At 55.7% G+C, this 15,708-nt stretch overlaps 1 protein-coding gene across 1 annotated transcript in view; it reads right to left on the minus strand.

The window, feature by feature from the left end:
* GRK5 (G protein-coupled receptor kinase 5) overlaps positions 1-15,708 on the minus strand; it is a 207,597-nt gene that overhangs the window by 37,801 nt on the left and 154,088 nt on the right. Inside the window, exon 4 of the mRNA XM_066355796.1 lies at positions 10,059-10,136. Coding sequence (XP_066211893.1) covers positions 10,059-10,136 — 78 coding nt within the window. The remainder of the gene's footprint in view (positions 1-10,058; positions 10,137-15,708) is intronic.

Here is a 15,708-nt window from a genome sequence, read left to right on the forward strand (position 1 = left end):
ACACAGTCGCTTAAAGGGCTGCGTAGGAAGACCGGGACACGAGAAAACGCTAAGCACGCAGTGCAGAGTGGGAGCTGACGCCCAGGTTCAGGGCCAGCAGCTGGGCAGGGCCAGGAGGGACTGCCTAGCACGCACACCCTCAGTCCAGCCCGCCTGTCCTCCTGGGCCCACCCGTCCGTGAAGCGCCTGGGAGGCTGATCTGGGGGCAATTTTGTCTCTAACTTTTGAGAAGACAGCCCAGTGTTTGCCAGAGAGAGAGATCTGCTCCTGGGACTCCAGGGTTTGTCATTATTAGCAATGGTTCGAGTGGGAGGGACCTCCCAGACGGCCTCTGGCCAACCTCCCTCCTCACTGCACCCACGGGAAAGCCACGGCCCGGGTGTGAGGACAGAGTCGGGCTGGGGTTCGGCTCCCTGCCCTGGTCCTAGCTGGGTGTGCCTGGGCAATTACCTTACCTCTCCGAGTCCCCTTTTCTCATCATCTCAGCTGGTTGTTAGGAGATTTGAGTTAAGCATGGAACATGAAGCTCCAGGCACACAGTAGTTGCTCAATAAATGCTACCTCTCTTCTGTCTTGCTCTAGGACAGCTTGTGAGCCCAAGTGTGGCTTTATTTGTTTTGACTTCCTCTCTCGGATGCTCCCAAAAATGGAAGAGGAAAGGCCAGCCTCTGCCTGCTCGCCCCTGCCCTTGAGAAAACTCCAGGGAGTCCGCCCCTTTCTCAAGGTTTCAGGCCTCTTCCCACCCTGCAGGCTTCTTGTAGTGCTGTGGCTGGAACTGGGCAGAGTCAAGGTGCACAGCCAGCTGCTCTCCCAGCCCAGCTCGGGGGCTCAAGCAAAGGTGGGCTCCAAGCTCACCGGATTCAGTGACAACAGGACGGAAATGCTGTCCTGGGTGCTGGGAGACAGACAAGGACCAAGCCATCTTAGCAGAGGTGGAAAGTGGGTCCAGGGCCAGTGGCTGGAAGCCCAAACCCCACGGAGGAGGGGGCAGGCACTTGGAACAGCGGGGCTGGCCTGAGCCCCCATATTCTGTGCCTTGGGTCTCCTTGGAGACCAAGGCTTGGTCAGCAACCCTAAGGTCGCAGAGCCCAGAAAGGGAGATCGTGGAGACAAGCCTGACTCCTAGTCCAGTGCTCTTGGCTCCAGGTGGCAGTCTTCCAACAAGTCAGCATTTCTAGAGTGCCTCATAGCCGGGAAGTAGGTAGTTACCCCAGCATTGCCCAAAGATGATGAGGTGGTCTTTGGAGGTTTGGGACACAAATCAATAATATTGACTCACTCAGTAAAAAAGGTAACCCCTTAGAAATCCTCAAGCCTCCCAGCCTCAAGAAGAAAGGCCCAGCGTGGTGCCGCCATCTTGCCAACCTCCCTTAATCAAAGAAAAGAGGCTTCAGGCTCAGAGCCTTAAGTGAGCCAAAGGGTATTTAGTTAGAGTTCAATGTCAGTTATTTGTCATCTTTATGTATGACAAGTCAATACTGGTTTTCCGGATATATTCCTGACACAAAGTTTCCTTTTCAAGCTCATTTTATTTTCAGTTAAAAGATGGGTGGGTGTAAAGAAAAATGTTATATAAATAATTATAAGGGTGGCGTGCAGTTAGAGCAAAACCTGTGAAAGTGCTTTGAGGATGAGGGGCAGCTGTGAGCCTTGTGCACATCATTGTTATCACCACCACACTCGGATGGGCAAACTGAGGCTCCACAGATGCACAGCCCGGAAGTGGCAGAACCGGGGTTCCCTGTAAGCCAGGGACAAGGACTGGAGCTGCTGACTGCCCCAGAGGCCGCAAATGTCCCCCGCCGAGAGGCAGCCTTCTCGGGCTGGCTCAGACCCCCACGCTGCTGCCTGGCTGAGGAGGGGGACACCCCAGTGAAGTGACATTGTGAGCCGGGAGTCCAAAGAAAGGGGATCTTAGAGCAATTATTATTTCCTTTCATTCCAGCTCTTTACTTTTTAAGCACTACGAATAGAGTGCTTTTGTGCAGGAACTCGGGCTGATGGGTAATTTCCCCCTTAACAAGAACAAACTTCCCTGCTTTACCCTATCATTGTTATAAAAACAGAGAGGCGTGCGGCTGTGGAGGGCCCAGAGAACATCCTGCCCGCAGACCCTCAGCAAGGAAAGCCCTCTAAGGGCCGCCTGCCTGGGACATTCCCAGTGTCCCACAGGGCACCTGGGCTCCACGTCAGGAGCCTGACCCAACACGCCTGTCCGCCTCATTGTTAGAAGCAGCCTTCGCGGGCCCTTTCAGCGGTGCCCTCCACCAGGCCTGAGCGTCCCCTGGACCCCACTGGTGCCCCCTGCCAGGCCATAGTGATTGGGGTGGCGCAGCTCAAAACCGGTGACCCAGCACGGTCACTCACAGGCCTGATTAAAATGAACCACAGCAAGGTGCCCTATGGACACCGCTGCCAACGCAGGGTCCTCCAGGGTTCCCCTCAAATTGGCCCCCACTGTTCTAAACTGGCCGCTTCCCCCCCTTGCCTCAGCTGCCTGATCTGTAAAATGGGTACACTGATACCCATCTCAGGGAGCTGCCGGGAAGACCCAAGAGCAGGTGTGTAAGACGCCACTGCGGTGCTGGACACAGAGGGACTCAAGAACACTGTCACGCCAACAGGGAGAAGGGCTGGAATATTCCTGAAGGATCAGATCTGGCCCTACTATTTCTTTGGTTCTCCAGAGGAAGACAGATTCACTGTGCACTGATGTGTTTACTGTGTCCCCATATACTCCCTGCCCCCCCCCCAATCTGGACCTTATCGCAAGGACAGATAAGATAAAGTAAAAACAAGTCATTTAAAAACAAGTCACAAAAATGAATCTGAATTTCATAAAAATATGAAATCCTTATGCTTCAAAGGACACCACTAAGAAAGTAAAAAGCCCACAGAATGGGAGAAAATATCCGCAAATCATGTATCTGGAACGTACAAAGAACTCTTAAAATTGAACATTAAGAAGATAAACAGTCCAATTAAAAAGCAGGCGAAGGATTTAAATGGACATTTCTCCAAAGAAGATATACAAATGGCCGATAAGCACACGAAAAGCTGCTCAGCATCATTTGTCATTAGGGAAATGCAAATTAAAACCACAAGGAGATACCACTTCACACCCACTAGGGCTAGGACGGATAAAATAGAAAAGGCAGAAAATACCCAGTGGGGAGGCTGTAGAGAGATTGGACCCTTCAAATACTATTGGGGGGGGGGGTCCAAAAGGCACAGGCACTTTGAAAACAGTCTGGCACGTCCCCACATGATTAAACATCAAGCTACCAGCCTGACCAGGTGGTGGCGCAGTGGATAGAGCGTCGGACTGGGATGCAGAGGACCCAGGTTCGAGACCCCGAGGTCGCCAGCTTGAGCGCAGGCTCATCTGGTTTGAGCAAAGCTCACCAGCTTGGATCCAAGGTCACTGGCTTGAGTAAGGGGTTACTCGGTCTGCGGAAGGCCTGCGGTCAAGGCACATATTGGAAAGCAATCAATGAACAACTAAGGTGTCGCAAAAAAAACCTGATGATTGATGCTTCTCATCTCTCTCCATTCCTGTCTGTCCCTATCTATCCCTCTCTCTGACTCTCTGTCTCTGAAAAAAAATAAATAAACATCAAGCTACCAGACGACCTTCAATTCTACTCCCAAGTATACGCCCAAAAGAAATGAAAATGCGTCCATCCAAACACCTGCACGGGAATGTTCATCGCAGCATTCTTCTTGATAGCTAAGAAGGGGAGACGACCCAAGTACCCGTCAGTGGATGAGAAGATAAGCACAGTGTGGTGTGTCCACATGACGGGGTGTTTCTCAGCCACAGAAAGGAGTGGCATGCTGATGCATGCGACGGCACAGACGGACCCTGAGAGCCCTGAAGACACGCCAGGTGAGAGAAGGCGGTCCCAGAAGTGCACACATTGTACAATTCTGTTTCTATGACATACCCAGACCACAGAAAAGAGAGAGTACGTTAGTGGTGGCCGGGGGTGAGGAGGAGAGGGGATGGGGAGTGGCCACTAATGGGGACAGAGCTTCTAGGGACAGGGGGAGATAAAACCTCCTGGGGTCAAACAATGGTGATGCTGTACAACTCCGCACATTTCACAAACCACTGAACTGTGTACTTTAAAAGGGTGAGTTCTATAGTATGTGAGTTATATTCCTGTAAAGCTAGTAATTTAAAAAATGAGGTCGGTCGTGGGGAATAATCACAGTATAGAATACTGTTTTCAGGGTCACTTCTTGTTATTATCAATATTTCCCGGCTCAGAGCAAACCTGGCCCTGAACACCTGTCACCTGTGTCACTTCTGATCCGCAGGCATACCTGGAAGGTGAGCAGTCTGGGTCTCGACAGAGCCCAGCACATGTCGGATTCCATCGGGGGCCCTGGGCGCCTTCTCTGAGCTGAGAAGTCTATAGGACAGAAGCCTGAGTATCTATAGGACAAGCCGTGCCCGCGGCTACCTCACCAGCTCCAGAGACTAGCCTGCCACACAGACGGTGTGCTCAGCGTGGGGGCCGGGGGATGAGACCACAGGGAGGAGGCAATACTGCACGTGCTCCCCTGGCTGCCCCAGCTTCCCTCATGGGCCAAAGGACCGGGGGAGGAAGTGACGTGTCACTCTGGGCCAAGGCGGTTAAGGCTCATGTGTCTCCTCCATCACCCTTCCCATCCCCCCTGGTGCAGACCATGCGAGAACATCTTCAAGATGGTGGAGCCAAAAAAGAAGCCAAGACCCCTGGTCTTCACCAGGGAGAGTCGGAGACCCAATCCGGTTGTGCAGGAGAAGGAAATCTCCGTCCTGTAAAGCCCCTGAGGTCTGGGTTTGTTTCTTGTGGCTGCCAGCATTAATCATCTTGACTAATGCATTGCCTTTTAATGCGTCCGGCCGCTCTGGCTAGCCCTTTGTGGCTGGGGGGCCTCCGGACCCCTCCCTGGCCTCTCACAACCCCACAGCTGGAGTTCATGTCTGAGTGATTTCCTCATTCAACAGCCTGATTTTGAAAGCACAGACAAAGGAAAGGGACGTCAGATGACAGCCACCGCTGAGCGAGTGTCTAATATGTCCCAGCTCCGGGGTTCTGTGCTCACTGGTATTAATCACCCCCACCACTACCCTGCCCACTCGGCAGAGGAGTGACCTGCGACACAGAGAGGTTAAGTAACGTCCCCAAGGTCACACAGCTAAAAGAGGACAAGTCTGGCTCCCAGCTCAGGTCTACCCGGTTCTAAAACACCTCCTCACAGCATTGGGCTGCCTCTGTGTTACACGTCCAACAGCTGTTGGCCCATTCCAAAGCCCAGCCCGGCTGCGATTTCTAACAGCCCCCAGAGCGAAGCCGGTATGTATGGGCAACTGCCGCAGGACTCTAATCAGCGTCCAAGTAGCGGACTTCGCCTCTTGGGGCAGAGTTTGAAGAGCACCATCCCACGGAAGTCGGGAATACAGCTCTGGGCTTAAGCTTTGACTTTGAGCAGGGACTTTCCAGCCAAACTCCCAGCAAACACACCAAGTCAGACACTGGGGGACACAGGTCAGCCACATTCAGCTCCCCAGAAAGAGAAACGAGGCAGGAAAGGTGAGGGCCCCCTGGAAGAAGCCCCCTCACTGCCTCAATCAAACCAGCTGGCCATGAATGAGCGCCACATGTCTCGCACTGGGCTGGGGCAGGGGACACCCAGAGACGGCAGAAGCCATCACCTCTGCCCACTGAGCTGGCCACCTTGCTGCCTACAGCAGTGGCCCTCATCCTGTGCTCTCTGCCCTTCCTGGGCACCCGCACCCACTCCGCCATCCCCACGGCCTGGGTCCCCGCCCGGCTCCTGCGGCAGGCCCCCGGACGGTCTCCTGTCTCTGGTCTCTCCCGCTCCCCTTTCTCCTCCGTGTGGTCAGAGGGATCATCCCAAACTGCGAACGGCATGCACAGCCCTAGTGGCTCGCACGGCCCCTGGGATGGTGTCCAAGTTCCCAGCATGGCGTCCCCTACCTTCCGCTCCCACAGAACTGACCTCCCGCACCCTTCCCACGTCTATACCAGGGCTTCTCAACCTCGGCACCAGTGACACTTGGGGCCTGATCATTCTCTGTGGTGGGGCCACCCTGTGCATTGTTGGATACTCAAGAGTAACCCTGGCCCGTGTCAATTCAGTGCTAGTAGCACATCCTCCCAAATGTGTCCATCAAAAATATCGCCATGCACCGCCGAATAGGACATCCTGGGGGGGGGGGGTCCCCAGCTGAGAACCCATGAAAGGCCCTCTCCTTTCCTTTCATCTGTACCTGGCTTCCTCCCCCTCCTCCTCCTCCTCCTCATTTTCAGATGTGACCCAGCCACACCACCTCCGAGAAGCCTCCCCAGCTTGCCCGCCAGGATGGTTTAGGGACAGCTTCTCACGAGCCACACGCCCTCTATTGCACAGCTCCATTACACTGCATTCGACCAACTTGTCGATATGCTGTCTCTCCCTCTGCAAGGTGGGGGCCTCAGAACCCTCCACCAAACCATGGAAGCGCCGACTATGTGGACCCCAGAAACACAACTGAGCATTGCTCTCAGAACCCACCCAGGGAGAGGCGGTGACCTCTGACCGGAGGCAGAGAGGCTCCGTGCGGCCGGAGGTGTCAGGCAGAGCGGGGACACAGAGAGAAAGACGGAGTAGGGGCCCCACATGCCAGATAGGGGGCCTTGCAGGGAACAGCCTGAACGAAACAGTGTAGTGAAGATGTCAGGACGAGACTGGGAAGTGGCCTGGCGGCAGCCCAGGATGACAATGGACAAGAGGGAACAGCAGAAAGGATGTGGGAGCCAGAGGAGGCCAGGTTGTGAAGACCCTCGGATGTGTTCTACAGTCCAAGAAATAGTCAGAAGGATGAAAAATTTGAAAAAGAATAAAAGGTTGGGCCCTGGCCAGTTGGCTCAGTGGTAGAGCGTCGGCCTGGCGTGCGGGAGTCCCGGGTTCGATTCCCGGCCAGGGCACACAGGAGAAGCGCCCATCTGCTTCTCCACCCCTCCCCCTCTCCTTCCTCTCTGTCTCTCTCTTCCCCTCCCGCAGCCAAGGCTCCATTGGAGCAGGGATGGCCCGGGCGCTGGGGATGGCTCCATGGCCTCTGCCTCAGGTGCTAGAATGGCTCTGGTTGCAACAGAGCGACGCCCCAAGATGGGCAGAGCATCTTCCCCTGGTGGGAGTGCCAGGTGGATCCCAGTTGGGCGCATGCTGGAGTCTGTCTGACTGCCTCCCCGTTTCCAGCTTCAGAAAAGTACAAAAAAAAAAAAAGAATAAAAGGTTGTATGGTCCTACAAGTTTGGGAAATATATATTTTGTGAATAGGTAAACAGGTTTCTTTATTGCAGGTCTTCTGAGAGCCTTTAATATGCTCACACAGCAGGCGAACCTTTACAAGGGGGAGAGGCAGCACGCATAATTGACCACGGAGATGTTTTGTTCTCAGAGCCTCTCAAATGACCAGTGTCCTGTGGCCCACCCTTTGGCAAATGGTCCTTGGAGCAGACAGCTAAGCTGCATGTTGAGAGGGCCTACGGTAAGGACAATGTGGGCTTGGGGACAGTGGCTCTGGGGGCTGTCCCCACGAGCTCAGCCCCTCTTCCAGTCCCTGGCTCCCAGCACCTGGGGCGTCTGCAGGACTGAGAAGGGACACAGGCCGCAGAGAGCAACCACAGGAAGGGCTGGGAAAGTAATGCAAAATTTACTGTCGGAAAACAGCCGGCCTGCGGGACCACTTCGACCCTCTCCCTCAGGCCCTGGGTGTAACATATGGTGCGGGTTAGATTTTCAGCACTGAGGAGCACCTAAGGGGGTGCTGGCAGGCTCTGAGGCTCTTATAAAACTGTCTAAGCTGCCGGGCAGGCTGGGCCCCACCCTGCGGGAGACGGAGGCAGTACTGCGCAGGGCAGAGAGGCCTGCAGGGTCCGGGCTGGGGTCTGTGAGCAGAGAGGGAGGCAGAAGGCGCCAGAGCAGCTGGGCAACCAACCACTTCACCTCGCTGAGATCAGCCCGGCCGGCAGACACACGGATGGGGGCGGCAGGGGCGGTGAGGGCCGCGAGGGGGCAGAGGTGGGAAACAGCACACCACACAGGACCCAGGGCTCTGGGTCACCCTGCCCTGGGTTCAATGCCTGCTGTGTGACCTGGGACAGTGACAGCCCCTCCTGAGCCTCCTCGTCCTCCCTGTAAGGTGGAGCCCACAGAATCACATCACGCGGTGACAGCAAGGACTAAGTGAGATGGCGCCAACACACAGTGGGTCCACAATTCATGCTAGATGCATTGCACTGTCCAGAGGAAGCCCAAACGGGAGGGCAGCCCTGAAGGGGTGGGTTGGAGAGCTGGACGGGCAAAGCCAAGGGCAGTCGGGGTTCCTTTAGCTGCGCCCGCAGCCAGTTCCCCTCTCCCAGGCCGCGCAGCTGCCTGTGAATGAGTGGGCTGACTCCCATCTCTGGGAGGATGGAACCGTCACAGCGCTCTTGGTGGCTCTAGCTCCCAGCAGGCGCTTAGCCAGTGAGCTGCCGTTCCTACAGCCCTGGGGTGAAGGTACTACTGTGGGTTTAAAGCCCTCATGTCACCTGAATGTCTTCACGAGGGGGATGCAGGCTTTCAGCAGCCCCGCTGTGGCTGGAGGAGCTGATGCAGGTGACATGGACACTCCCGTCCTCAGTCCCACCTATCTCCTGGGCGGAAGTCCACCCGAGTGACTGCAGCACCGGCTTCATTGCCTTTAGCCTTAGCACAATCACCAATGGGCACGGGCCGTGGGGTTAGCGCCCCCGGGTGGCAGGAGGTCAGCGCCTCTGAGTCAAACTAAGTAAGGATCAACTGATTAATACTCTTAGGTGGGCCAGGGGCTGCCTCTCTTCAGGGGCTCAGTGTCGCATCCTGGGAGTCTCTGTCTCAGTGGCATGACCCCACCCACCTGCCTGGAAGCTTCTCCCACCTTCTGCTTCTCATTGTTTGGTTCTGGTCTTGTGAATCACGTGCCCTTCCCTCAGTGGGGGCATGGAGAGGACAGTCTGTGGCTGTCCAGTTTTCAGGGACCCTCTGAGATCATCTGGCCAAGCCTCACTCATTTTACCGTAAAGAACGCCGAGGCCCGGGCAGAGAAAGACTAAGGTCTCAGGGTAAGTTACGGGTGGTGCAGTTTCCTGACCTGCGTGCCTGTGTGTTGCCACCTCTGCCACACTGTGTGTGGAAGGACAGACAGCCAGGACCCTGTCACACAGGCGATGGTGACGTTAATCCACCTGCAGCCCGGGATGTGAGGAGCACCCTTCCTGGGGGCCTAGTGCCCACAGTGTCCAGGTCCTGAGTGAGGATAAAGCCAACGCTGGCCCACCGGGTGCAGGACACCCCAAAGCTGTCTGCATGCAGCTCTCATCTCAGGCCTCGAGGCCCCCGGGAGGTGGGCCTGGCAGGGTGGGTCTCTTTTCAGAAAGGGGATCTGAGGCCCAGTGTGGGGACAGGACCGCGTGGGTGGAAGGGGTGGGACTAGGACCCCCGTGCCCAGGCCAGGCTCTCCAACGTAGATTTATCTGTCAGATTCGGGGGGAGGAAGACACAAGCTCCAGGGAACCAAGGCTGCCAGGATGCCAGGGGAGGAGGGCATGTAGGTGGCGCTGCCTGTCTTCCTTCAGCCATGAGGGGGCGCCCCTGAGGAGGGGTCAGGGCAGCCCCTCACCCTCAGTATATTCAGAACCGACTTCAGAACACTCTGCATTGTTAAATGTTCAGCTGATACTGCCTCTGCCAACAGAGCTCTAGCCACCCCTCCCCTCCCATCACCCCCAAACCCTTCCCCGCCACCCCTCCCCTCCCATCACCCCCAAACCCTTCCCCGCCACCCCGGCCCCTCCCAGCCACCCCTGCTGGCCCGGCCTGGCCCGCCCGTCTCGGCCCTGCCCGGCGTGGGCACTCGGGGACCAAGCGCAGCCGCGGGCGTCACAGCTCTCTACCCGGCCCGGCGCAGATCTGGGGGTCCATATTTCGGGGTCAGGTCTCCCAGTCCTCCTGCTGTGTGCGGGCTTTGGGCAGCCTCTTACCTTTGGGGTGAGGTACTTGGTCATAATTTCCTTCCCTTTTTCTCCCAGTTTTTCATCTGGAGTAACTTCATATTCTGCCTGAAACAGAAGAAGGGAAAGAACAATGAGGTCTGCTCATGAGCTTCTTATAATGACAAACCTTTGAGGTCCCTGGAGAAGACACCCTGGAGGTCACCGGGCCAATCCCCTCCTCCCTACAGGGCAGGGAGCTGAGGCCCAGAGAGGGCAGGAGACCCAATGTCCCATGCGGCCCACTCTGCCCCAGCGTGGACACGTGCTCAGGACAGCGGCTCTCTTTCCGGGCTGCACGTCAGGATCCCCCGGGGAGCAGATGCTGGTGCTTGGGCCCCCCCACCACACACCACGTCAGACCTTCTGGCGACAGAGGGCGGGCATCCAGGCAGCTGGGGTTGAGATGCCAGGAAGCTGGGGCTGAGAACCACCAACAGAGATAAATCAAAGGAAGTCACTGGAAAATAACAGGCCACCAAGCTGGAAGGCCCACCCCGAGAGGCTGCCTTAGGTCACTCAGACCTGCAAGCTGCATGACCTTAGGCGATTGCGTCACCCCCGTAAAATGCACCGGGAAATGCACTGACTTATACAGGGTGTTCAGGTAGCTAGCAATTGTTAAAGCTCCTGGCCCAGAGCTGGGCACATAATAAACACTCAACTAACAGTTGTCGTAATGATCACCATTGCTATTATTACACCTTGCAAGGGAAGACAATAACAGGGGTGGATGCCTTACCTTTGCAGCTTTTCAGCTTACAGCTTACATCCAGAGGTTTTTTCAGATGCTCTCATCTGAACCTCCAAAGAGCCCCACAGAGATGTGGGGCGCAGGGGTCACCATTACACACCCCTTCACCCGCATGTGCAGAGCGGCGGGGGCGGCGGGGGCTGGTCAGCGGAGTGGCCCCGAGTCCTTCAGGAGAGGTGGCAGAGCTGGGTCCTGGACCTCTAAACCCAGAGCTGTTTCTCAATTACACCAAGGAATGTGGGATTCCAGATCGCAGAAGAAGCCAGCGGGACCCGGCTCTAAAAAAGGTGGGGCCTCTGAAAGGTGGGCCTCTTTCTTTCCCCTGACCTGCGAGGGGCTCCTTCACTGACCCCTGAGCATGGGCCAAGCAGATGAAAGGCCTGGAGTTAGTTAACAGAAAGCCTGGGGAAGCTTGCCTTTCTCGCTCAGACAAGGGAGCTAATTGCACATTGTTTATAACCACTACAACATCTACCACCCGATGATTTGTCAGTCATGGTCCAAGAGTATAGCTGTTTCAAAAGACACAGAGACAATAGCATCGGCACAGACCGGCTGAAACTCCTTCCCTGTCCTTCTTGCTGTGGGGTTATATGCTCCAGACCTTCTGGCCCAGCTCAAGGCAACCTCTCAACCCAGTGTCTAGGGGACCCTCCCAAGAAGGAGGAAGTGTGGGCAACACTTGGAAGGCCCCCAGAGGCAGCCAGGCACATTTCTGTACAGAGCAAGTGAGTTTTCTGACAGTGTTGATGGTTTTTCTCCAAGGAAGAGACACTGACACTATGCTCATTTGAATCACAGGACTAGAGGGTGGCAGTTCTGGAAGGAATTCGACCCTTTCACTTCACAGAGCTGGGCACCGAGGCTCAGAGAGGTGGAGCGCTGGCCTCAGGTCCCACAGCTGGTCGCGGCAGGGCCAGCACAGAAGCGTGGCACATCTACCTGACTCCACCGGGCCCCCCTGCCTCCACACTTCTCTCTCCAGGGGGCAACGCCTCCTCACCATGAGGATGAGCCCTGTAGGATTGTTCATTTCTCAATGCTTTGGTTTGATGAATGAGGCCTTAAGACCAATGAAGGAGAGAAGGTAGCTCTTTCTCCTTGAGTTTTTCCTGTTACTTTCTCCCTCTGTGCTCCCCGACACTCCCCCAAAGCTGATACACAAGTGAACACACAACTCCACATGGTATTGAAAAGATCAGACTCATCCTACAAGGAAGGTATTGTTACTCCCAATTCACAGATGAAGAAACTGAGGCTCTTAGAGGCCAAGTCTAACCTGTTCAAATACAATAGAGCTAGCAAGCGACAAGGCTGGGGGCTGAGTCCAGAGCACAACTGACCACCCTTTCCCTAGAGTGAGGAGAAGCACCCAGTGCCTGCTGCCCTGGACACCCCGCTAGTGGTCTGGCACCATGGGAATTTACCCAGACTGCTTTGCAAGGCCCAGACCACCTTTTGGGGTAACTCAATCCCATGCAGAACCCTGGATTTGCTCTGTCCCAAAATACCTCTGTGAGGGCGGCTCTATTTAACCAAACAGACTCACTAATCAGCCTCAATAACCAGCTGAAAATATTATTGCTCTAGGTACTAAAACCCAAGTTAAAAAAAAAATAACATCACTTTTAGGTCAGCTGCCTCCCAGCAGAGGCCTGGCCGGGCGGCTGGGCGCCACAGTTCCACAGGGAGGCAGCCGGGAGCATGCGGGGACAGGCATCCCAGCCGGGGATCAAAAGGCCTTTCTTTGAGAGTCCACATCAGGTCACCACCACTTGAAGAGCATTTGTGTTGGGAGGCAGAAAACCAACAGATGGCGTCCAGCCGGCCTTTCCACACTGATTAAGTCACCTGGAGTGACAGGCCGCGTCTCTACAGCGACCCGCTCCCAGGTGGGGCTCCCTGGGGGACATGTCCTGAGAGGCCACCTGCAGAGAGGAGGCACCGTGGCAGCTCAGCTGGGTGGGCAAAGCACAGGCAGGTCACACCGCCGAGGCAGGGGGACCACCCACCCAGAAACCCGCTGCTGTGGGAACGCCCTGGGCCCAGGTCATGGGCAAAAGCTGGTGGAATCCGCTTAAGCCAGAAAACATAAGCAGCAAAGAAGAGGTTGGGTCACCAGCCTAGAATATTACAATTAGAGCCGGCTTGGGAAATGGCAGCCACACAATGGCTTCAATGACAAGGGAGGTAAAAGCACACACAAGGCCTGCCCGCGGACCTGTGTCTGTCAGAGAGCTCCCTCCTCCAGCAAGGGCGGTGGGACTCGTCCGTTAGCAGCCTGCTGCTGCCCGGAGCTCAGCTGTAATAGAGCAGCAGAGAGCACCTTGGCTGCTCCGCCGGGGGCATTTCTCTTCCCCGGACATATCCAGGTGCCCACCGACGGAGGGGCCACTTAAGGAGCCTGCCCTCTGCACTGCGATTGATGCCAAGCACAGGAATAGCCACTGGGGTGCTGCTGCAGCACAAAGAGCAAAACAAGCCCCTGAGTTTAAGGCAAAAAGGAGTATTTATGTACCTGCAGCTGCCAAAGAGTATAAACACCTGTGTCTGTCCTCGTCTGCAAACCAGGAGTGCATCCTCTTGGTCTGCTCTAAGTGCACCGTCAGTCTCAGGAAACGCCGGGAAACGTGTCCTCTCTCTTCAGACACAGTTCCCTCGGAGGATTTTTAAAAACGTGCAGATTGAAGGCTGAGAAAAGGGGACCCGCCATGTTTTCAAAGAAACCGGTTTACAGAGCAGTGTCTGGGCTGAATTCCTCACAGCCTCCGACCAACCTCAGATGTCACCTCCTCCTCCCGGGAGACCTTCTCCTGCCCTGACGGGAAGATGAAGTCCCGCCACCTCCGGCTTCTGCAATTAAGGATGCGGTCAGCTTTTCCAGTCCTCACAGCAGGGACGAGTGACATGCCGGCTGGCAGCGTGCTCACCATGTCCCTTCTGGAGACGTCCCTGGCCCCGCCCACACTGGCCTTGGTGTCCTGCCTGTGCTGCCCATGTGGGCTGGGGGGGTGGGAGGGGTCTCCACTGGCCCCTCCGGAGCCACTCGCCACCCTGCTGCCGTGCAGGCGGGAGTGAGGGGCAGTCATCCACTGGCTCCCTGCCCGCGTGGGCACTGTGGGTTCCTGATGCCCTCTCTTGCAGACGCAGCTCCGCTTCAAGACAGCCTCTTCTCTGATCTCCGCTGCATCTGAGGACCCCACTTGGGTCTGGGTCAGGAAGAGATGGACAGAGGCCCTCAGAGAGGGCAACCGATGGAACAGGACCAGAGAAAGAAGGGAAGGAAGGGTGGACCATTGGCCGCCTTGGGGTATAGACTGTGTGGTAGGAGTGGCCCCAGGGTGACCCCGAACCTTACTGACAGGACCAGAGACACCAGCTTATGAGACAGGCCCTGCCTGGGGCAAAAGCTAGTCAGAAGGAAGGAGGAAAGGGGCACACACCTCACCCGGGTGGAGGAGATCAATTTATCAGCAGCAGTCAGAGGGCTGGTGCTGTCACCTCCCGTCTGTCCCATCCTCCTCCTGAGAACCTCAGCCCCGAGTGGCCGTCCCCAGCCCACCCCTGCCTGCTGCTTGTCCTCTGCCCCCAGCCCCTGGCATTCCTCTCAGTCCTCACTCCCTACCAAGGCTCAGAAGGCCAGCATGCAAGGGTCTCAAACTCTCCTTCCTTTGGTTCCAAGAGAAAAGAATCCCAAGCCCGTCTGGTTCAAGCAAAACTGTAATCTCTTGGCTCCTGGAATCCAAGGATGGGTCAAACAACCAAACTGTAGGGAGGCTGGAAATGCAGCCAGGCCCCGAGACCAGGAGCTAGGGCGTGAGCTCTGCTGGAACCTCCTCTCATGGGCATGTGTGCGTGTACGTGTGTGTGTGTCTGTGTGTGCGTGTGACTGGCGTCACACTCTCAGGACTGAGATGTGTTGCTCCGGTGGCAGAAAGCATGGCAATCACCAGCTCCCAGGTTTTTATTTTAAGCCTTCTCTACCAGTAAAGGACTTCCTCTCAAGTCTATAAAACCCAGACAAAGGTCACAGGCTTCTCTCTGGCTTCAGTCAACTGTGGTTCGGGGGTGACGTCACTGGGAACACGGCAGTGTCTAGGAGAGCCATGTTGTTTGGAAGCATGGGTGGGGCACCCAGAAGAACCCACTGTATAAGTGGTGCTTTTCCAAGATCACCTGCCCCCCGGGTCTGGCTTCACCAACTCTGCGAGGGTCTCCATGTCCATCTTGAGAGTGATCACTTCTCTCCACCCTCCCTCTTTTGGGAGATCACAGCAGTGACAGGAAGACCAGCAAACACTGGGAATTTGTCTCTTCACACAAATAAAAGCAGCTGAGTGTCTAGTTCCCCAAGTGAGGCATATCAAATCATTCTACAATTTCAGGACAGCCAGGCACACCCAAAGCCAGGTGACGGCTTACTAATTTCAAGTTATTTTCTATAGTTCTAGGCAAATGAATGCCTTGGAGTGCTTTCTAGCATATTTAGCACATTTAGATTTCACTAGTTGTAACCTCATGTCATTGACAGTGTCCATTTTTAAAAATGGGGACTTTAGCCTGACATAGTGGATAGCACTTCAGTGGCACAGTGGATAGAGCGTCAGCCTGGGATGCTGAGAACCCAGGTTCAAAACCCTGAAGTTGCTGGCTTGAGTGCAGGCTTATCCGGCCTGATCCTGGGCTCATCTGGCTTGAGCTTGGGGTTGCTGGCTTGAGCGTGGGATCATTGACATGACCCCATGGTCGCTGGCTGGAGCCCAAAGGTCGCTGGCATGAAGCCCAAGGTCACTGGCTTGAGCCCAAGGTCACTGGCTTGAGCCCAAGGTCACTGGCTCAGCTGGAGCCCCTCAGTCAAGGCACATATGAAAACGCAATTATGAACAA

The sequence above is a fragment of the Saccopteryx leptura genome, chromosome 13 (genome assembly GCF_036850995.1).
Source record: "Saccopteryx leptura isolate mSacLep1 chromosome 13, mSacLep1_pri_phased_curated, whole genome shotgun sequence".
Classification (NCBI taxonomy): domain Eukaryota; kingdom Metazoa; phylum Chordata; class Mammalia; order Chiroptera; family Emballonuridae; genus Saccopteryx; species Saccopteryx leptura.